The 23,737-nt window shown below is 38.2% G+C and overlaps 1 protein-coding gene across 5 annotated transcripts in view; it reads right to left on the bottom strand.

Moving 5' to 3' along the window:
• Positions 1 to 2,806: 2,806 nt before the first annotated feature.
• LOC131687346 (octopamine receptor Oamb) overlaps positions 2,807 to 23,737 on the bottom strand; it is a 356,370-nt gene continuing 335,439 nt past the window's right edge. For all 5 annotated transcript variants that reach the window (XM_058971427.1, XM_058971441.1, XM_058971436.1 and 2 more), the window contains 3 exons: positions 19,380 to 19,671; positions 19,088 to 19,263; positions 2,807 to 4,149 (listed from right to left, as the gene is read on the bottom strand). In XM_058971427.1, the coding sequence (XP_058827410.1) occupies positions 3,224 to 4,149; positions 19,088 to 19,263; positions 19,380 to 19,671 (1,394 nt within the window). In that variant the 3' untranslated portion in view covers positions 2,807 to 3,223. The remainder of the gene's footprint in view (positions 4,150 to 19,087; positions 19,264 to 19,379; positions 19,672 to 23,737) is intronic.

Genomic DNA, 23,737 nt, shown 5'->3' with positions numbered 1-23,737 from the left:
AAAAAAAGTAAATTTTCGTTAAAAATTTTTTTTCGAGATTTCATCAAATTTTGAAGCTTTATGCATTTTAAAGTCATTTGGCATCAAACATACCTGCTCGATTTTGAAATTTTCCCCCGTTAGAACAAAAAATATCCAAAAAAACTTTCGTTAAAAAATTTTTTTCGAGTTTGCATCAAATTTCGACGTTTCATGCATTTTAAAGTCATTTGGCATCAAAAATGCCAATTCGATTTTGAAATTTTCCTTTACTCCCCCCTTTGAACAAAAATCGTCAAAAAAAGTCAATCTTCGTTAAAAAATTTTTTTCGAGATTTCATCAAATTTTTACGCTTTATGCATTTTAAAGTCATTTGGCATCAAACATACCAGCACGATTTTGAAATTTTCCCCCCTTGGAACAAAAAATGTCCAAAAAAGTTAACTTTCGTTAAAAAATTTTTTTTCGGGTTGGCATCAAATCTCGACGTTTCATGCATTTTAAAGTCATTTGGCATCAAAAATGCAAATTCGATTTTGAAATTTTCCTTCACTCCCCCCTTTGAACAAAAATCGTCAAAAAAAAGTCAATTTTCGTTAAAAATTTTTTTCGAGATTTCATCAAATTTTGAAGCTTTATGCATTTTAAAGTCATTTGGCATCAAACATATCAGCTCGATTTTGAAATTTTCCCCCCTTGGAACAAAAAATGTCCAAAAAAGTTAACTTTCGTTAAAAAAAAAATTTCGAGTTTGCATCAAATCTCGACGTTTCATGCATTTTAAAGTCATTTGGCATCAAAAATGCAAATTCGATTTTGAAATTTTGCTTTACTCCCCCCTTTGAACAAAAATCGTCAAAAAAAATCAATCTTCGTTAAAAAAATTTTTTTTCGAGATTTCATCAAATTTTGACGCTTTATGCATTTTAAAGTCATTTGGCATCAAACATACCAGCACGATTTTGAAATTTTCCCCCCTTGGAACAAAAAATGTCCAAAAAAGTTAACTTTCGTTAAAGTTTTTTTTTCGAGTTTGCATCAAATTTCGACGTTTCATGCATTTTAAAGTCATTTGGCATCAAAAATGCAAATTCGATTTTGAAATTTTCCTTTACTCCCCCCTTTGAACAAAAAAAGTCAATCTTCGTTAAAAAATTTTTTCGAGATTTCATCAAATTTTGACGCTTTATGCATTTTAAAGTCATTTGGCATCAAACATACCTGCTCGATTTTGAAATTTTCCCCCCTTGGAACAAAAAATGTCCAAAAAAGTTAACTTTCGTTAAAGTTTTTTTTTCGAGTTTGCATCAAATTTCGACGTTTCATGCATTTTAAAGTCATTTGGCATCAAAAATGCAAATTCGATTTTGAAATTTTCCTTTACTCCCCCCTTTGAACAAAAATCGTCAAAAAAAGTCAATCATCGTTAAAATTTTTTTTCGAGATTTCATGAAATTTTGACGCTTTATGCATTTTAAAGTCATTTGGCATCAAACATACCAGCACGATTTTGAAATTTCCCCCCCTTGGAACAAAAAATGTCCAAAAAAGTAAACTTTCGTTAAAAATTTTTTTTCGAGTTTGCATCAAATCTCGACGTTTCATGCATTTTAAAGTCATTTGGCATCAAAAATGCAAATTCGATTTTGAAATTTTCCTTTACTCCCCCCTTTGAACAAAAATCGTCAAAAAAAGTCAATCTTCGTTAAAATTTTTTTTTCGAGATTTCATCAAATTTTGACGCTTTATGCATTTTAAAGTCATTTGGCATCAAACATACCAGCTCGATTTTGAAATTCCCCCCCTTGGAACAAAAAATGTCCAAAAAAGTTAACTTTCGTTAAAAAAAAATTTTCGAGTTTGCATCAAATCTCGATGTTTCATGCATTTTAAAGTCATTTGACATCAAAAATGCAAATTCGATTTTGAAATTTTCCTTTACTCCCCCTTTGAACAAAAATCGTCAAAAAAGTCAATTTTCGTTAAAAAAATTTTTTCGAGATTTCATCAAATTTTGACGCTTTATACATTTTAAAGTCATTTGGCATCAAACACACCTGCTCGAATTTAAAATTTTCCCCCCTTGGAACAAAAAATGTCCAAAAAAGTTAACTTTCGTTAAAAAAAAATTTCGAGTTTGCATCAAATCTCGACGTTTCATGCATTTTAAAGTCATTTGGCATCGAAAATGCAAATTCGATTTTGAAATTTTCCTTTACTCCCCCCTTTGAACAAAAATCGTCAAAAAAGTCAATTTTCGTTAAAATTTTTTTTTCGAGATTTCATCAAATTTTGACGCTTTATGGATTTTAAAGTCATTTGGCATCAAACATACCAGCTTGATTTTGAAATTTTCCCCCTTTTGAACGAAAAAAGTCTAAAAAAGTAAAATTTCGTTAAAAAAAATTTTTCGAGTTTGCATCAAATTTCGACGTTTCATGCATTTTAAAGTCATTTGGCATCAAAAATGCCAATTCGATTTTGAAATTTTCCTTTACTCCCCCCTTTGAACAAAAATCGTCAAAAAAAGTCAATTTTCGTTAATTTTTTTTTTCGAGATTTCATCAAATTTTGAAGCTTTATGCATTTTAAAGTCATTTGGCATCGAAAATGCAAATTCGATTTTGAACAAAAATCGTCAAAAAAAGTCAATTTTCGTTAGAAACCTTAATTTTAACCTACAAGATCATATTGCTTGCCATACAAGATACTTTTTAGGAAATTTTGTTTTTTATTTCCGTTTTAGCTTACCCTGAAATCAGAAATAAGAATGAAAACCATGGTTTTCTCATTGAAGTTTCGGATGAAAAAAGCAATTTCTTGAAATTGAAAATAACCTTAGACAAATTTAATAACAAAATAAATTTCTTACATTCACTTTTTGCCGTTAAATAACTTCAAATAAACTCTTAAAATGATTCCTAACCTAGCTTTTTACGATAACGACACCGACGATGATCAGCATTGAACTCCAGTGAGAGCATCCGAAAACGAATTAAGTATAATTTAAAACTTTGAGGTAATCTAATCAAGACCATTTGTCGGTCGGTCGCTTTTCTCTAGAAACGAATCGGAACTACAACTGGCGCTTGTTCCTCTCCCGGTTTCAAGAAATAACATTCCAATCAGGTCCGATCGCAAACGTTTTGCGATCTCTAGCATTTTGTGCAATCAGTCTTCTGGTAGCCTCCGCCCCCCTTATCGTTAGTTAAGGGTTGGTCTGGTTTGTAGCAACTCCCCCTCCTACACCACAGCCTCCATCGTTTCCAGATTCGTTGACGATGACCCACTACTGCACTCGGCCAGAGTTTTCCTACGAACTCCCCCCTGATCCGGATTAGGCAGCGACACCAACAGGAATGTCATCGCAAACAGCAAAACAATGGTGATGTTCCAAAACAACCAACCGACACCGATGAGACCGATCAAAGTAGGCAGTAATCGAACGCAGAAATACAGCGAACCCCAGCTGATCGCGGTTGCGATGGCGTGCAGTGGGAAACCATTTTCCTCTTCAACACTTTCGCTCAACCATTTCCACGGAATGCGCTGATAGCTGATGGCGTAAAGGAAGATAAACCCGGCGAAGCATACCAGCGGGACGTGACCGTACTCATCCGAATGGCCGTGCATACCCTGGGCGTGACAGTGCCAACCTAGACCGGCCATTGCTGCGGACATCAGCAGAGAACTCGAGACGAGCAGTTTGTAGTCACCGATTTTCAACCCCAGCAGTTGGTACGCCGGGATTGCTAGGGTGAAAACGGTTCCCACGTAGATGGCGGTCCATTCCGGGGTGTACTGACCGTCGGTGAGGGTGAATATTCGGGTCAGGTAGAACATCATCGGAATGGCACCGATGAACTGCTGGAAGACGATGAGGACTAGCGTTGGGACTACGATGCGGGTGTTTTGTAGATTTCGAAGACTGTCCAGCAAGTTGACGGCGGTGAGTTTCGACTGTTGCCAGTTGTTCAAACTGTTTTCCATGATCTGAACCGACAGGGCATCGTTCGAGTGGGTTTTGGTCAGGATGATCCGAGCTCGGGTAACTTGTTCGGTTGCACACAGATACCGGGCGGATTCCGGCAGGAACAGAAATCCAATGAACAGGAATATGGGAAAGGCTGAACTGATTACGCCGTAAAGTTGCGTGAACGGAAGGAGACCTGAAAAAAGAGGGGAAAGGAAAATGTTTATTTTTAGACACTCTGATAATGACCGGTCTGGAACGACAAAAGATTCTCGCAATAAACACTAGTTCGGAAGCATCCGACCGAAATGTCGGCCTAATCGTCTTACGAGGTCATAAAGCGTTTCCCGTCTTTCATTTTGTTATCTTTAGGACCGACTGTGACTGGAATGTGAGGCGAGGGTGATAATCGTTACGCAACGGCTCCTTTGTGGTGACGTGAGGCAGTTGTAAAGGAGGCTACTTTTCTTTGGCCTCCGATCGAATTTGTTACGACAACGACGAGACGGTGACGAAGGGAAAAAGTAGCGCGTGAAAATGTTATCCGGAAAGTGATTTTTCTCTTGTCGGCTACAAGCTGGTTGGTGGTTAGCGTGTTCATCCGTCCGTCGCCCAACCGTAACGAAGCAGGCCATGGTCTGCTGGTGACGATGAAAGCGAGAGACAGTGAACCTAACCTCTCTAAACGAAGGGAAGCTGATGATTCCGGTAATCAATGATTGCTGCGTTACACATTGGATACTGGAGAATGGGGGGGGCGATGGGTCTCATATCGGGGATTTTCCTTCATATTATCTTTGGTTGTTCGTAAAAGTGTCTCCGGCGGGGACTTTTCCAGGTTATGGGAAGTGGTGAAACGATGACTTTTTATTATCATGTGTTGGCTTTTATTGCGGTGTGCGGTGTCGATGACGTGCCAAAGTTTGACTTCAATCGAAAAGTGAGGAAAGTTTTTTTTTCTTCTTGGAAAAATGAAACGACTTCAATAAAGAAAGCTGTCAAAATTGACACATTAAAACAAAGTTCTAATTAGAATTACAAGTTGTTGCTCGTAGAATGTTGCTGCGTCTTACATTGTAATTAAACTTTTCCCGAAGCGGGGATTAAGTTGGGAAATTAAGCCACTGAGCTGAGTTTGAGACTTGCAAATAGCCACTTCGCGAGACGGTTCGTGACCTACGGGGAAAGGTGAAAAGCAATCAACTTTTTTGTTGGTCACGTGAAAATATAATTAGCTATATAATCATTGACCAGGAGTGACGTTGGTAGTGACAAATAAACCCTTCCGTATGGTTGTCATCACTGAGAATTCTAGGAAGGAACACGAGGGACACTTGTCCCTTTTTTAATCATAATGTGCTTTAGAATTTTATTAGAAGCGATAAACGAGGTTTGGCGTAAAGTTAAAAAGTCTAAGAAAGCAATTGGCGAATTTAAGGTTAATCGTGGCACCGCTATTCTACAACTTTAACTTTGACAGGTGAATTCATTGGTTTTTTAGAAAGGAGGTTCAACGATATTTTTGCCATCCTCAAAACAAAAATCATTATAATGGTAAAAGCATGATTATGGCAATAAAAAAAAGTGAAAAAAAGATAAGAGTTTTGGAAAGTGTAAGGCTCCTATTTTATGCAGTGATTTTTGTTTGTATGAAAACACAGATATTTTCAAGACGCTCGCCTCTTTTGTGCGAAATGAATGTACGGGGCTGTTCGGACCCCCTATTCCATCAATCACCGTTCAGCGGCTTGCAGCTACGCACACAATTACACACGCCAGCAAAGCAAAGAAAATACATGATGCACCAATCGACATTAATTGAGTTTTTGTAACGCAATTTATTTTTTTGCTGCTCAATAAGTTTCTCCAATAAATATTTCATAGGTAAACATAATGCCATCGTTAAAAAAATAAATAAAAAAATGACGATTTGAATTTCCCCCGTGGAGAGGACCGAATTACCCCTACATCGTAAAACGTAGAGTATTGTAAATCGTCGCCTAGCGCTTCCATGGAGTATTGCAAATGAACCTTTTATCCCACCAAAATGTAGCTGAGGTTTCAAACTAACAATTAGGACCTTTGACCGATATTTTTTTTCACATCTATCCACCTAAAAGGGCGATTTGCTTAGGGTAGGTCCGAGTAGCCCCAGGTTCCCCTACTAAATTTAGTAGCCTACGGGATTTCAGCTGGCTATGGCAATCTTTTCAGTTTTTTTCGCAACCGCAGCACACGTTTTCAAATGTCACCAGAAAAATGGAAAAAAGGAAAATGGAATACTTAAAATGGAAAAGCGAATATCGAAAAGCGAATCACGACTGTATCGTAAATCGAATATCGAAAATCTAAAATGCATAATCCATAATCCAAAATCGAATATCGAAAAGCGAAAATTGAAAAACGAAAATTTAAATTCGAAAATCGTAAATCGAAAAAATCGCGCACGAAAATCGAAAATCCAAAATTCTCAATCCGAAATCCAGACTTCAAAATCTAAAATCGAATATCGAAAATCGGAAAAGCAAAAATTGAAAATCGCAAAGCGAAAATTGAAAACCGGAAATCTAAAATTCAAAATCCTGAATCCAAAATCCAAGATCCAGAATCGAAAAATGAAAATCATATATTGAAAATTGTAAATTGAAAATCGAATATCAAGAATCGAAATACGAAAATCGTAGATCGAATATCGAAAATCGTGTATCGAAAAAATCAAATATGGAAAATCTGATATCGAATGTCGTAAATCGTATATTAAAAATCCTCAATCGAAAATCCAGAATCAAGCATCGAAAAGCGAAAATTGCAAATCGAAAATGGAAAAAATCGAATATCGAAAGTCGTTAATCGAAAAGCGGAAACCAAAAACCGAATATCGAAAATTCAAAATCATAAATCGAAAAAATCGAATATCAAAAATTTAAATTCGAAAATCGTAAAACAAAAGTCGTAAATCGAAAAAAATCGAAAATCGTAAATCGAATGTCGTAAATCGAAAATTGCAAACCGGAAATCGAAAATCCAAAATTCAGAATCCAAAATCCAAGATCCAGAATCGAATATCGAAAAACGAAAATCGTATATTGAAAATTGAAAATCGAGTATCGGAATACGAAAATCGTAGTTCAAATATAGAAAATCGAGTATCGAAAAAATCGAATATTGGAAATCGGGTATCGAATGCGTAAATCATATATTGAAAATTGAAAATCGAATATTATAAAATCCTCAATTGAAAATCCAGAATCAAAAATCGAAAAGCGAAAATTGCAAATCTAAAATTGAAAATCGAGAAAATCGTAAATTGAATATCGAATGTCGTAAAGCGAAAATCGAAAATAGAAAATCCAAAATCCAGAATTCAAAATCTAAAACCCAAGTTCCAGAATCCAGAATCAAAAATCGATAATCGAATATCGAAAATCCAAAATCGAAAATCGAAAATTCAAATTGAAAATTGAAAATCCTAAATCGATAATCGTAGATGGACAATCAAAAATGCAAAGTTGAAAATTGATGATAATTGAAAATCGAAAAACGAAAAAAGAAAAGCGAAAAACGAAAATTAAAAATTGTAAATATTGCAAAAATTCTAAAAAACGTAAAAATTGTGAAAATTGTAAAAATTGTAAAACTGTAGAAATTGCAAAAAATTGTAAAAATAGTAAAAAATTGTAAATATTGAAAAATTGTAAAAATCGTAAAATTTTTAAAAATTGTAAAAATCGTAAAAATTGTGAAAAACGTAAAAATTGTGAAAATTGTAAAAAATGTGAAAATTGTAAAATTTTTAAAAATTGTAAAAATTGTAAAAATTGTAAAAATTGTAAAAATTGTGAAAATTGTAAAAATTGTAAAAATTGTAAAAATTGTAAATATTCTGAAAATTCTAAAAAATCTAAAAATTATAAAAATTGCAAAAAATTCTAAAATATCTAAAAATTTGTAAAAAATCCAAAAAGTGTAAAGAAAGGCAAAAAATTGTAAAAATTGTAAAAATCGTAAAAATTGTAAAACATGTAAAAATTGTGAAAATTCTACAAATTGTAAAAAAGGCAAGAAATTGTAAAAATTCCAAAAATTATAAAAAAGGCAAAAAATTGTAAAAATTGTGAAAACTGTAAAAATTGTAAAAATAGTAAAATATTGTAAAAATTGTGAATATTGAAAAATTGTAAAAATCGTAAAAATTGTAAAAATCGTAAAAATTGTGAAAATTCTAAAAATTGTAAAAAAGGCAAGAAATTGTAAAAATTCCAAAAATTATGAAAAAGGCAAAAAATTGTAAAAATTGTGAAAACTGTAAAAATTGTAAAAATTGTAAAAATAGTAAAAATAGTAAAAATAGTAAAAAATTGTAAAAATTGTAAATATTGAAAAATTGTAAAAATCGTAAAATTTTTAAAAATTGTAAAAATCGTAAAAATTGTGAAAAACGTAAAAATTGTGAAAATTGTAAAAAATGTGAAAATTGTAAAATTTTTAAAAATTGTAAAAATTGTAAAAATTGTGAAAATTGTAAAAATTGTAAAAATTGTAAATATTCTAAAAATTCTAAAAAATCTAAAAATTGCAAAAAATTCTAAAATATCTAAAAATTGTAAAAAATCCAAAAAGTGTAAAGAAAGGCAAAAAATTGTAAAAATTGTAAAAATCGTAAAAATTGTAAAACATGTAAAAATTGTGAAAATTCTAAAAATTGTAAAAAAGGCAAGAAATTGTAAAAATTCCAAAAATTATAAAAAAGGCAAAAAATTGTAAAAATTGTGAAAACTGTAAAAATTGTAAAAATAGTAAAATATTGTAAAAATTGTGAATATTGAAAAATTGTAAAAATCGTAAAAATTGTAAAAATCGTAAAAATTGTGAAAATTCTAAAAATTGTAAAAAAGGCAAGAAATTGTAAAAATTCCAAAAATTATAAAAAAGGCAAAAAATTGTAAAAATTGTGAAAACTGTAAAAATTGTAAAAATAGTAAAATATTGTAAAAATTGTGAATATTGAAAAATTGTAAAAATCGTAAAAATTGTAAAAATTGTAAAAATGGTAAAATTTGCAAAAATTGTAAAATTTGTAAAAATTGTAAAAATTGTAAAAATTCTAAAAATTGTAAAAATTCTAAAAAATCTAAAAATTATAAAAATTACAGAAATTGTAAAAAGACAAAAAAATGTAAAAAATCCAAAAAGTGTAAAAAAGGCAAAAAATTTTAAAAATCGTAAAATTTGTAAAAATTGTGAAAATTGTAAAAATTCTAAAAATTGTAAAAATTTCAAAAAATTCTAAAATATCTAAAAATAGTAAAAATTGTAAAAAAGGCAAGAAATTGTAAAAATTCCAAAAATTATAAAAAAGGCAAAAAATTGTAAAAACTGTTAAAATTGTAAAAATTGTAAAAATAGTAAAAAATTGTAAAAATTGTGAATATTAAAAAATTGTAAAAATCGTAAAAATTTTAAAAATTGTAAGCATTGTAAAAATTGTAAAAATTGTAAAAATTGTAAAAATTCTAAAAATTATAAAAATTGTAAAAATTGCAAAAAATTCTAAAATATCTGAAAATTGTAAAAAATCCAAAAAGTGTAAAAAAGGCAAAAAATTGTAAAAATTGAAAAAACTGTAAAAATAGTAAAAAATTCTAAAAATTGTGAATATTAATAAATTGTAAAAATCGTAAAAATTTTAAAAATTGTAAAAATCGTAAAAATTGCAAAAAACGTAAAAATAGTGAAAATTGTAAAAAATTTGAAAATTGTAAGCGTTATGAAAATTGTGAAAATTCTAAAAATACTAAAAATTGTAAAAATTGTAAAACTTCTAAAAAATCTAAAAATTATAAAAATTGCAAAAAATTCTAAAATATCTAAAAATTGTAAAAATTACAAAAATTGTAAAAAGGCAAGAAATTGTAAAAATTCCAAAAATTATAAAAAAGGCAAAAAATTGTAAAAATTGTGAAAACTGTAAAAATAGTAAAAAATTGTAAAAATTGTAAATATTGAAAAATTGTAAAAATTGTAAAAATTGTAAAAATGGTAAAAAATTGTAAAAATTGTGAATATTGAAAAATTGTAAAAATCGTAAAAATTTTAAAAATTGTAAACATTGTAAAAATTGTAAAAATTGTAAAAATTCTAAAAATTCAAAAAAAATCTAAAAATTGTAAAAAATCCACAAAGTGTAAAAAAGGCAAAAAATTGTAAAAATTATAAAAATCGTAAAAATTGTAAAAAATGTAAAAATTGTGAAAATTCTAAAAATTGTAAAAAAGGCAAGAAATTGTAAAAATTCCAAAAATTATAAAAAAAGGCAAAAAATTGTGAAAACTGTAAACATTATGAAAATTGTGAAAAATCTAAAACTACAAAAAATTGTAAAAAAGGTAAAAATTGCAAAAATTCTAAAAATTCTAAAAATTTTAAAAAGTGCAAAAAATTCTAAAATACTAAAAATTGTAAAAAATCCAAAAATTGTAAAAAAGACAAAAAATTGTAAAAATTCCAAAAATTGTGAAAAAGGCAAAAAATTGTAAAAATAGTGAAAATTGTAAAAATTATAAAAAAGGCAAAAAAATTATAAAAATTGTAAAAAATCGTAAAAATAGTAAAAATTGTAAAAATTGTAAAAATTCTAAAAATTCGAAAAATTTTTAGAAATGGAAAGGTTCCAGGAACGAATACCAAGGATCCTTGAGTTTCAGGATATCCTTCATTGCTCATCAATTGCCAGAATTAAGGATTCTTGAGCTCCAAGCAAAAAAATGTTTTGGCTCTAGGATCAAACAGCTTTTAGTTTCAGGATTAAGGTGTGATAGGATCAGGGCATTTTAAGTTTGAGGATTCTCGGATCAAAGACCATGTTCCAGAAACATGGTTCCTGAGTCCAGCCCAAGGATCCTGCAGTAAAAATCCTGCAGCAAGTATCCTGAAGCAAGAATCTTGGAGCAAGGATCTTGAAGCAAGGATCCTGGAGAAAAGATACTGAAGTAAGGATCCTGAAGCCAGGAACCTGGAGACAGGATCCTGGAGTAAAGATTCTTGAGCAAGGATCCTGGAGCTAGGATATTGAAACAAGGGTTCTGAAGCAAGAATTCTGTACCAAGGATTCTGCAGCAAGGATCCTGAAGTAAGGATCCTGCAGCAAAGCTCCTGGAGTAAGGATCCCGCAGCATAGATCCAGGAGCAAAAATTCAGGAGCAAGGATCCTGAAGCAAGGATCCTGGAGCAAAGATCCTGGAGCAAGGATTCTGGAGCACATATCCTGGAGAAAGAATCCTGGAGCAAGGCTCCTGTAGCAACGATCCACGAGTAAGGATCTTGGAGCAAGGATATTGAAGCAAGGATCCTACAGCAAGGATCCTAAAACAAAGATCCTGGAGCAAGGATCCTGGAGCAAGGATCTTAGAGCAAGGATCCAGGAGCAAAAATTCAGGAGCAAGGATCCTGCAGCAAGGATCCTAAAACAAGGATCCTGGAGCAAAGCTCCTGGAGCAAGGATCCAGGAGCAAAAATTCAGTAGTAAGGATCCTGAAGCAAGGATCTTGGAGCGAAGATCCTGGAGCAAGGATCCTGGTGCAAGAATCTTGTAGGACAGATCTTGGAGCAAGGATCCTGAAACAAGGATCTTGTAGCAAGGATTCTGGAGCACAGATCTTGGAGCAAGGATCCTGGAGCAAAGATCCTGGAGCAAAGCTCCTATAGCAACGATCCAAGAGTAAGGATCCTGAAGCAAGGATCTTAGAGCAAGAATCCAGGAGCAAAAATTCAGGAGGAAGGATCCTGAAGCAAGGATTTTGGAGCAAAGGTCCTGTAGGACAGATCTTACAGCAGGGATCCTGGAGCAAGGATCCTAGAGCAAAAATCTTGGAGCAAGGATCTTGAAGTAAACAAAGCTCCTGGAGTAACGATCCTGGAGCAAGGATTCTGGACCAAATATTGAGGAGCTTTAGGATCAAAGAAAGGATCAAAGTTCAAGAATCTAAGATCCGTGAGTTACATAATCAGAATTCCTTGGGATTCAGGGTCAAGGTTCTTTCATCTCACGAATCAATTACAGGTTCAAGAATTCTTTTGCATCAGGATCAGTCGGTTTTGAGTTCGAGGATCATGCAACTCAGGATCCTTGATGTTTCAGAACAAGGATCGTAGAGTTCCAAGATAATTGATATATGAATTCATGCATTCAAATTCCTGTTCCTGCATTCAAATATCAATTTACATATTTAGAATTGCTCGTAAGCTGCGGTATTCTCGAAAAATGTGACAACCAATATCCTAAATTAATCTGGTATACTTCTTGAGTTAGAGTTAGAGGTATAAGACAAAAATAAACAAAAAACATTTCACATTGAGCCTAATGTAGCAAAATAAAAATAGGAAGTCAATTGCCATAAATCAGATGTTTCATATTCTCCTCATCAGTAGCTAACAAATTGATTTATCTATGTTAGGTATTATCCACAAACTTTGTTCAATTCTATTTACTCCCAAAGGAGAAGCAGAAAGTCTACTACAGACCAAGTTCCAATAGCTCTGTAAAGGTTGTGATTTGATGGAATGAGTAGAACGACTTTTTCGTCAATAATAAATTCTCAATGATGAACCAAACACGCTGTCTATGCGAACATGGTCCCAATCGAAGTGAGTCAAAGCTAGAGAGAACTAAAGTTGCTACGATCTGATTAGATTACATTCCATGCCGTGAGTGCTGAGCTGTGTGAATTCTTTCACTCGCGCCGGGCTCCTTGGGTACAACCCAATGATCTAAATTTAAAAGGTGTAGAAGATTGTCATAATTGAATGTAAATATTAGTAACTGCAATCATCAAAGTTTATTATATAACAATTCCAAACAAGCAAATATAGGTACCTCACCTTTAGAATTCATCTCATTGGATACCATAACCATGAATGAATTTCCTAATCGACCGAAACGCTTGCCTCAGCTCGATGCGAAAATGATACGATTCCACGAAAGAAAAAAAAAAGTAGGCCATTCTACCATTTTCACTCGGCGTTGGTTGGTGAGAAGATTTATGGTTATGTTTGTTTACGATCGCAGCAGACAGTGCGCGTTGTTTGTCTATGGGACGAAAAAGGGACAGGGAGCGAAAGGTGCTGATAACAACCCAACAGATAACAATAACAGAATGCCGCCAAAGAAACTGTTAAACCGATTTTCGATCGGTTTAACAGTTTCTTTGGCGGCATTCTGTCACCTACTTTTGTCACGTTTTCATATCTTCAAATATTCCAGATAAGTTGTAGCAGAAATTGGCAGCCTTCATTCCGGAAGTCACATAACGAGATTCGGAACTTTCGCTGCATTCGAGTAATAATTCAAGAGCTGCACCATTTTTTGGGGAACATCAATAAATCCTCAACCGAACGTGGTTTCTGAGGCGAAATTCTACCCCGATGGTCTTGCAGCAATCATAAAACAAGATAACGCTCCTTACGCGAGCCTAGTTTGTCGGTCGCGGTAGGCAACGAGAGAGAGAGAGAGAGAGGCGGACATCGACGAAAATAATCTTCCCGCCGGCGTTCCAAGTCGGTTGGTAGGTGTCTTAATCGAAGAGCTCCGGTTTCCAATAGCTTACTTGCTGGTACTGCAGACACAGCAGTGTTTCACTTGGCATCAGCCGGTAGTAGATAGTAGGCGCTGCTGCAATGGAGGAAGAAAAATGTCAAACATCTGACTTACTGCTCGGCATTTTTTTCGAACGGATGTGGATGATTCCTCCTTCGAAATAGTTACTTCATGGTACATTTGGCTTGCTCGTGACAGCGGATCCGATTGTAGGGGTTGGAAACTGTGTGAACGAGACGAACGAAGGCTGAAAAGACCCAGACATGGCGCTGATAACGTGACAATCATCCTTTAGCCTAAAACGGGTCATTTCCTCATTCCATCACGCGCCCGCCGGCGGCAAGAGTTGACCGGAACTTTTTACACGTTGTTTTCGAGAACAACAGTGAAATCATCCGGTGACAACATCTGTCTTCTGTCGGGGCAACCAATTTCCCAATCTATCGCTCTACTATAGCACTGGTCAAAGTTGACTTTGTAATCAAACCATGAGTTACGAGCATGATCCCACCCGGTTCTGATTAGAAACGTGAAAGAAGTGAGGCGGCATGAACCCGGAACGCAGCGAAATGGTTTTAGATTAACGAACTGAATGGATGACTGGATGGAAATGCAATGACCTGAATACATTTTCGCCCTCCTGATTAACCGGAATGGTTCCAGTTACAGATAATGGAAACGTCTTATGATTTTCGGTTACAACAGATACTGGACGGATCCGGTTTCGAATATTTTTGGGTGACACGATGGTTCCAGTTTTAGTCAGCTGATCAAAAAACTTTTTTTACCATCTTCAATATTGCGAAATGAGGTTAGGTTCACTCTTCGGAAATAAAATCATTTGGAAAATGTACCTAACCTCCCAGCGCATTACTATACATGGAAAATTATTACTAGCTTGAAAATTAATGGAACATTTGATTTGAATTGGAATCCTTTTACAATATAACAATTACAAGACACTTGCAGTTGATTGTTAAACATATGGTTATAGCCAGCCCCCTGCTAGGCAGCCATTTTGTCCTAGCCAACATCTGCCTTTGTTCAAATCAAAACAACCCAGTGCTATTGCACAGGCGACATGGGCCTAGATGCGGCTAGGCCCACATATGTTGACTACTGTCAAAGTCTGTATATCTCCATAGAGGATGACAGGAGTGACACCCTCCTGGTTATAGCTCAAAAGCCAACTGTCAAAATTCACTTCGGCGTAAAATCCCGGATGAACCATTAATCGCCCGACACAGCCGTTAATAACAAAGAAAAGAGAAAAGTTTTCTCTTTCGTTGACTTTTATGCGCCGTGCTTGAGTAATAACGGTTTCTCCAGAATTTTATCTCAGAATGAATTTTTACATTTGAAAGAAAAGTGTACAGGAACGATTTTCTCCGGAGTACAGTTTCTCCTGGTACTGGAACAAACCTGTTGTTTCCTACCAGTGTCCACTCGTCTCCATGCAATTTAAAGGATTCCTTTTTCACAATGGCCGCATGTTCTTCAAATCAAACATTTCAAAAAGTTCCTAATTGCACAAACAACTTTCTAGTTTTCGAGCTACGACGAAAAACAAATAAAAATAGAACAACACAGTGACACAAGAAAAATAACATCCCGCCTCCATTTTATATCAATTCAATTTGTATCCGCTTGTTGAAATAGTTCCGCCGAACGGACAGAGAAATCCGATTTCCTTCCAACTGTTCCCAACCGTCGCATCGCGTCTGTCATGGAGAGCAGGTCAGCCAGCGGCTTCAACAAAACAACAACAACAACAAGACACAGCTAGAACAGCACCAGCGCTTGCTTCGTTGTTCGTCTGCCAGAAATAGACTAATGGACGGACACAGGCTGAGCAGGAGGAGGAGGACACACCCAAAGAAAAAGATAAATCTATTGAACAAAAATAAAAGTACCCATTCTACCTTCGCTTCGGTCCGTTGTTTGCTGGCTCTGGTAGGGTAGGGCTACTTAAATTTGGGACAAAGTCTTTGCAAAGCTCTCAAAAGTTTCATGACCGTTTGGAAGCCCCGTTGTGGGTGGGAAAACGGGACGGCGAATTTGAAGAAAATCCCTGCTTCCAAAACGGTACTGATGAGGACCTATGCTGTGTTAGGTGTTGTTCTTGATTTGTATCAATTAGATAACTACTTATAAATTTTACCTATTTTTGAGCGAATTTACTCTTATTTACATTACTTACGATATGACTTTTAGGCGCAAATGCCGTCACAAAATTCTGGTAATGTCCCAGACAGTATTCACCCATTTTATCGCACAAGCGAGTGACACTAAGATGTATTTATGATCTATTGCCGAAAGATGTTTTCAGGTTGACAACATTTTTAGCATCATTTGACTTCTCTTATGATTTATAATAAATGTTTTTTTTCGTTTTAATAAAGTTTTTACTTTTTCCCGGGCACATAAATAAACTCCTCAAAAGATCCAGGTGATAGTAAAATAGATATCGTCTTCCCGTTTCGAATCATACACATTGAACTCGGTCGGACCATATTTGATCTTTTTTCGAGTTAAAGATAATTCGCTAAGTATTCTAAAAAAATTGAAAGAACTAACGCAGAAATATTTAGACATTTCGAAGGTATACATATAAGCTCAGAATTGTGTTATTCTGACCAAACGAGGAAAAAACGTTAAACGCCATAAAGGACTACCGCATCTACATACCCGCTCACAAAGTTGAGATCGACGGTGTCGTCATCGATTCGAGTTGGTCATACGTAGATCTACTGAAGCATGCGGTTCGTTAATTCAAAGATCCCTCGCTCAAATGAGCGAAGATATTAAATGGCAATCGCACTGCAAAATGACTGAGCTGACCTTTGACGGTGCTGCTTGGCGTTTAATCACTCCTTCCTTGGCAAGGATCGTCGTAGGATCGTGTTTTTACCGCGCGGCTTCATGCATAACAGCAGAATGAGAGAATCATGAGGATGACTCTTGCATTGGGTGTCTTCTTCCAGGATTCTTGCTCCAGGATGCTTGCTCTGGGATCCTTGCTCCAGAATCAGCTCCAGGATCTTTGTTCAGGGATCTTTGCTCAAGGATTCTTGTTCAAAGTTCTTTGCTCCAGGATATCTGATCTGGGATCCTTGCTCCAGGATCCTCGCTCCAGGATTCTTGCTAAAGGATCCTTGCTCAAGGATACTTGATCAAGGATTCTTGCACAAGGATCCTTGATCCATCTTTGCTCAAGGATCCTTGCTTCAGGACCCTTGCCCCAGGATCCTTGCTCCAGGATTCTTACTCCAGGATTTTTGTTTGTTCGATGATCTTTGTTCAAGGATATTTGCTCAAGGTCCTTGCTACAGGATCCTTGCTTCAAGATCCTTTCTCCAGGATCCTTGCGCCAGGATCCTTGCTCAAGGATCCTTTTTGCAGTATTCTTGCTCCAAGAACTTTGTTCAGGAAACCTTGTTCCAGGATCAGCTCCAGGATCCTTGCTTCAGGATCTTTGTTCAGGGATCTTTGCTCAGGGATTCTTGTTCCAAGTTCTTTGCTCCAGGATACTTGCTCTAGGATCCTTGCTCCAGTATCCTTGCTCTAGGATCTTTGTTCAGGGATCTTTGCTGCAGGATCCTTGTTCCAAGATCATTGCTCCAAGAACCTTGCTCCAGAATTCTTGCTCCTGGATTTTTGTTCAAGGACCCTTGCTTCAGAATCTTTGCTCCAAGATCCTTGCGCCAGGATCCCTGCTGCAGGATCATTGCGTCAGGATCCTCGCTCAAGGGTCCTTGCTGCATGATCCTTGCGCCAGGATCTTTGTTCAGGGATCCTTGCTCCAGGATCAGCTCCAGGATCTTTGCCCTAGCATCTCTGTTCAGGGATCTTTGCTCCAGGATCCTTGCTTCATAATCCTTGCTCCAGGATCCTTGCTACATGATCTTTGCTCCAAGATCCTTGCGCCAGGATCCTTGCTGCAGGATCATAGCTCCAGGATCTTTGTTCAGGAATCTTTGTTCAAGGATCCTTCTTCCAGGATTCTTGCTCCAGGATACTTGCTCTGGGATCCTTGCTCCAGAATCAGCTCCAGGATCTTTGCTCAAGGATTCTTGTTCAAAGTTCTTTGCTCCAGGATATGTGATCTGGGATCCTTGCTCCAGTATTCTTGCTCTAGGATCGTTGTTCAGAGATTTTTGCTTAAGGATCTTTGTTTCAAGATCCTTGCTCCAGGATCCTCGCTCCAGGATTCTTGCTAAAGGATCCTTGCTCAAGGATACTTGATCAAGGATTCTTGCACAAGGATCCTTGATCCATCTTTGCTCAAGGATCCTTGCTTCAGGACCCTTGCCCCAGGATCCTTGCTCCAGGATTCTTGCTCCAGGATCTTGGCTACAAGATCCTTGCTCCAGGATTTTTGTTTGTTCGATGATCTTTGTTCAAGGATCCTTGCTCAAGGATCCTTGCTTCAGAATCTTTGCTACAGGATCCTTGCTTCAAGATCCTTTCTCCAGGATCCTTGCGCCAGGATCCTTGCTCAAGGATCCTTTCTGTAGTATTCTTGCTCCCGGAACTTTGTTCAGGGAACCTTGCTCCAGGATCAGCTCCAGGATCTTTGTTCAGGGATCTTTGCTCCAGGATCCTTGCTTCAGGATCCTTGCCCCAGGATCCCTGCTCCAGGATTCCTGCTCCAAGATCCTTGCTCCAGGATGCTATACCTAAAGTATCATTGAAACTTCATCCTGCTAGCAGGATCGTCTATCCCTGAAATGAAAAACATTGGATCCTGAACCACAAGAATCCTTGAGCTGTATCCAGGAACCATTGACCCTTGATTCTGGAACTTGATTTTCGATCTGAGAGTCCTAGAATTCGAGTATTCTTGATCCCGACACTCATGGATCCTTAATCCCAAACATTTTCTAACTCAGAGTCAAGAATCCTTGATTCTAGAAATTCATATTTGATCTGAGAACTGCAGAATATCCTGAAACTTTAGGATACTTGATACTTGGAACCAGACTTCTTAGATATATGGTTCAGGAATTCAAAGATCCTTGATCCTGGAATTCTGGTGCCATGTGACATGCGAATAGAACTTTTTTAGGTTTTCGTAGTCAGCTGAATTCTCATGACGTAAGGAAGCCCACAAAACAAGCTCTATGCAAAATGCTGATACTCCCCGTTGCTTGGTACGGTTATGAGGCGTGATCGTTGAGACAGTGCTTGGTTTGTTTGAGAGAAGAATTCTGCACTCAATGCTAGGCGGCACAATAAAGAATGACTCCGACGTATGAACGATGAGCTGTGCCAAGAGGATGACAAAGTACGGTAAATTTCAGGGAGCTGGGCATGTAGCGCAAATGCCAAAAGAGAAACCAGCTAGTGTCATGTTTAGTGAAGATCTAGGCAGTTTTGGAACTAAGTGGGGAATAAGTGTCGAAGTTTGAACTATTTTTATATGGCAACTTTTAGTAGAATAGAGTGACGTGCCCCCACTTATGTCTCTTTCCTTGGTTTTCACCCACTACAATTAGGGACACGCTTGGCTGTTCATTTATATACTGATCAGTGATCCTACCTGCCATAAACTGAATCAAGATGCCGAGTGCAAAATGCACGTGCAGGATCCCATCCAGTAGCGGTTTGTACTGCTTCGAACCGAATTCATCGACGTACGGAGGCACCAGGGTGAAGATTATCCCGGCAGAAATACCGGCCAAGGCCCGTCCAGCGCTGAAGTACCAGAAAGAAGTGCTGGAGCGAAAAGAAAATTGAAAATTGTAGCTATGAAGATGACCAAATTAAAATAAAAAGTTTTGTTATTGCATTGATTCCCATAATTTTTTTAAATTCATCAAAAACCCACTTACCCGAAACTGAGCAAAAAGTTCCCCACAATCGCCAGCGTGGCCGCCGTCAACATAAACATCTTCGTCCCGACCAGGTAGTACAGCTTGTACACCACCACAGCACTGATGGCAGCCGCCAGGGCAGGAGTTGCGGCCAGCGAGTACCGTTGATTGTCCGATAGCTCGACTCCGTCATCCCTGGTCGGACCCAACTCGAATCCCAGCGAGAAATCCCGGCCGTAATTTAGCAGTTTGGAGAAAGAATTGCAGCTCCAGGCGACCATGGTTCCAACGGACACGTACCCGAGTGAGGCTGTGATGAAACAAAACAAAACAAAAAAATATTACAAGCTGATTTGTGACGTTCGTTTCCTGAGACGATCCGCAAAACAAATAGGGGAAACAGTTTGTTCAGTAATTCCCAATAGCAAACTTGGAAATTCGCATAGTGATATCCTCTTCTGGTCTGGTCTGGTGGTTCCACTCTTCGAAATGATGAATGGGAGACCCTGTGTTTACCTATGCAAAACAGTTTCCAATCGAAGCAACCTTCGCCATTCTCACCGGAATGCTAATTGCTGCAAACTCCTACACACTCAAACGCAAACAAACGGCAGGAGCCGTCCGTCTAAGTGAGTGAGGGGGTGGTTTTCTTTTAACCATCCATTCCATGTAGCAGGATAAAATGCAAATTGAATTTTGCCGTGTAAATGGGAGATTCCTACACAGCTAGCTTGGATTTCGGTTTCGAACGATGGGAGAAATTGATCCCAGAGAGGCTCTTGTTTTTCCTAAGTAGAGCGTGGGTAGGGGACTTGAAAAAGTAAACAGTTTTTAGAAACACATCTGAACGGTTTTTTTCTTCGGTTTGCTTGTGCAGCATTGAACTTTGGTATTAAAATCCCACTTCTGTTTGTCACTCTAATGGAGATGAGGGCTTTTGATTCAGGGTTCTGTGATACGTTTGATGTGCGATGATTAACCACATTGTTTCTTAGTTTTGGGTAGTTTTCAGTTTCAATTCTTTGAAATAAGATAAATACGTAGTTTGGGACTGTTCAACTGTTTGGAATGCAAACAAATTTTTAAGAATTCACTTGACCCTCCACTGCGTCGAGTTCGTAAAAAGCGAACGGGCATGGATGCTTCAAATTTGAACAAAATCGAACCAGTCAAGCTAACGGGTAAACGTGTTTGAAAATTTACATTTTTGATTTACATGGAGAAAACCTACTATCTCGTACTTTCACCGCTTGATGGCATTGTATTCATCAGATTATTAGTGCAAGTGAGAATTATGTGAATGGGTAATGAGTCTAGCTTTAGTCAAGCTTTGATAGTTTTCACGACGCCACACACGTTACGATCTGATCAGATCAAACTAGTGTCGACGATGCGGAGGGGACGTTTTTCTGGTGATCACATCACCTTAATCGGTTATAGCGAGCAAATATCGTTGATGAATAAAGCAAATATCAGTGCACCTTGGTGGCTTCCTTGTGGAAATATTTTTGAAAATACGGTTGGCCGACCCACCAGGAGTGACTGCTTCAAATTGGACCCGATTCGGGCAAGTCTAGCTGTAGATAGATAACTTTATTTCCCTTAACTTTGTCGACGATTGTAATCCAGCTTCGTAGGGACAAGTTTTTAAATTTTTAACAATAGGACGTCTGAGTTGGTTTTGCTTGGGGCCTAACAACACATATATTAGTGATCGATTTCCACGAACCTATTTGTTATAGGTATGTTGGTTGGATTTGACTGCTGACCCGAACAAACTTATCAAGGCCTCCAAAGAAGCACGTGGCACACAGTACGTTGTCAGGACGTCGTTCAGGAAAATTAACACCAAGTTGGTCGGCATAGCTCATCTTTTAAACGTCGCAAAGGTCGAAATAATCCTCCACCCCCACCTGAACAAGACCTACGGCACTATATTTGACCTCGATACCAAAAATCTCGACACCAAAGTTCTACTAAACGAAGTGTATAAAGTCCGCCGCATCAACAAAATGGTCCACGGCATCCAGATCAACATTCCACTTCTGGTGCTCTCGTTGTCCGGTTCGCATCTCCCAGAACACATCTTCCTGGGGTTGATGTGGGAAGATCGTAGTACGAAAATACTACTCTACCGCCATGCAATACTTCAGCTGTGGAAGATACGAGCCGGAGAGCTGCCTCAACAGCACCAAGGAACACCAGACCTCCAAGAAGAACCCCTGCCAGGACCGAACCATCTGCATTAATTACCAGAACAATCACTAGGCCAGGAAGAGGAGCTACCCTTCCTTCCTAAAAGAGAAAGAGATAGTAAGGATAAAGACCGACAGAGGACTCACTTTCCTCGCAGCGCGAGCCCTCGTCAACTTGAGCGACACCAACCAATCCTACGCAAACATACTTAGAGATAGGCTGGACCCGCAAATTGATGGAAAGAAATCAAAACAGCCAACATGGGTAGGCGGGCGGTCAGCGGACATCGTGCCCAAAATTCCTAGCCCAAAACAAACCACCAAAGGGACTTCGGCTCTTCCGCCCGAAACACCTCCAACTACTCAGTCCACAACTCCGTCCAGCCACCCAAACGGTGACCCGGACTCTCCCGGCCGACATCCACTCGGAAGCCCCAGCGGACGACAGATGAGCCGCAATGAAGACAAAGACCCCCAACCCAAATCAATACAAAACATTCCCGAAAATGAAGAATCAAAATCATGGGCACAACGAGCACTCATTCCAATCCGCTGATGCTCCGTGGACCGCCTTCCGAACAACATCAACAAACTCGAGCCCAGGACCAACCCACTGTGGCTTAGCCCCCAACAGGGAACACGCAGAGGCTTTAGGGAAAATGATGTACCGGACCTCACCGATGATTTGTCGGCGGCTGCTGATGCAAGGGGCCCCGCTACCCCCGGGGGTAAATTCATACCCTCATATCCCCCTACAAGACCAGGTCAGCGCCCCGAATGCCTTTCCAGGGAAGCAACGAACGGCCGATGTCTGTTGACTACACGATCCAGCAAACGATACTAAAACCTAACCTCAACGCAACACACAAGAACCAGCGACACAACTCCTGCGAATCCCTTGCAACAGCCCCAGCGGTCACTAGAAACGAGGTGCGCCCGTTCTCCAGAAACGCTCCACTAACATCGGCATCTTGGCAACCCAACCAGAAAAAGCCTCATCCCCCAGCATTCTATTGAACTTGGTACTACGCCTTCCCTCCTACACTGGCCTTGTCCGGTGCAGTACCGAGTCAGCGGGCCTCCGGCAGTCGCTGATGCCGGGGGCCAGACACCCCCGGGTAAGCCTCCTAACCTCTTTCAGGTAGCCAACCACACAGCTCCGCCAAGGAACGACAGTATGCCAATGAAAACTATAGCGCCAGCTCCATCGCATCTGGCTGTCCACCCCTCGGACCACAGCCCAGTGACACTACAGTGAAACACTAACCTTCAGGCCTTCATCGCCATCCAAGAAACTCTCATCTCGGGAAGCACGGATATTTCGCATGGTAAAGAAACCGCTTTGATTGGGTACTAAGGACCGAAAGCAACACTTACCAAACAATCTGACTGGCTATACCAGTAGACATTCCCGGGGAAAGCATCCAGCTCCTCACGGAACTGCTGACAATCGTGAGGGTGATACTGCAGAATGTCGGACCCCGTTGGGGGACATGAACGCTAAGCATCCCGCCTGTGGGCACGACGACCCAACCGCCGCGGAAATGATCTTCTCACAGCCATCGAGAGCAACGGAGTAATCGTTCTCAATGACGGATACTCGACCTTCAGTAGACGGCCCCCTTTAATCGTCAATCGACCTTACCTTAGCTTCCTTCAGCATCCCCCAGGAGAGCAGTCCGTTGGTGGGGCACCAAAGTTTTGTAACGCTGACAAGCCCTCGGAACACTTCGGAAAACGGCGGTCGACGGCCAGCTCTGGACAACTAGGTTCAACCTGTTTCATCAGATCCGCAACGCCGCTTGGAAAGCGGTGGTCGCCGAAGCTAAATCGGCTAGGATCCACTCCGACTCACCCCCACCCTGTATCTTTCTCATCCGACCGAACGCTGGAATGGTATCAGGTTTTCTTCGAGTCGGAGATCGCCGACACCCTCAACTAAGGACTAATAAAATCCACTAATATGGACAACGGAGGCTAACCCGAATTCGTAGCAAGCAGCAGGCGTTATTGCGATCCCAAATAAAACACACAAGAGACCACAACGCCCAAGGACTTCCGATCGATCAGCCTCTTAGCCTACATGGGGAAAATGCTTGAACAGATGGTCAACCGACGACTCACCAAAATCCTCTAACAACGCCAGCTGCTGGACAGCAGGCAACACTTCTTCCGGACGGG

This window comes from Topomyia yanbarensis, chromosome 1, assembly GCF_030247195.1.
Source record: "Topomyia yanbarensis strain Yona2022 chromosome 1, ASM3024719v1, whole genome shotgun sequence".
Lineage (NCBI taxonomy): Eukaryota > Metazoa > Arthropoda > Insecta > Diptera > Culicidae > Topomyia > Topomyia yanbarensis.
This window is presented reverse-complemented; position numbering and strand designations above follow the sequence as displayed.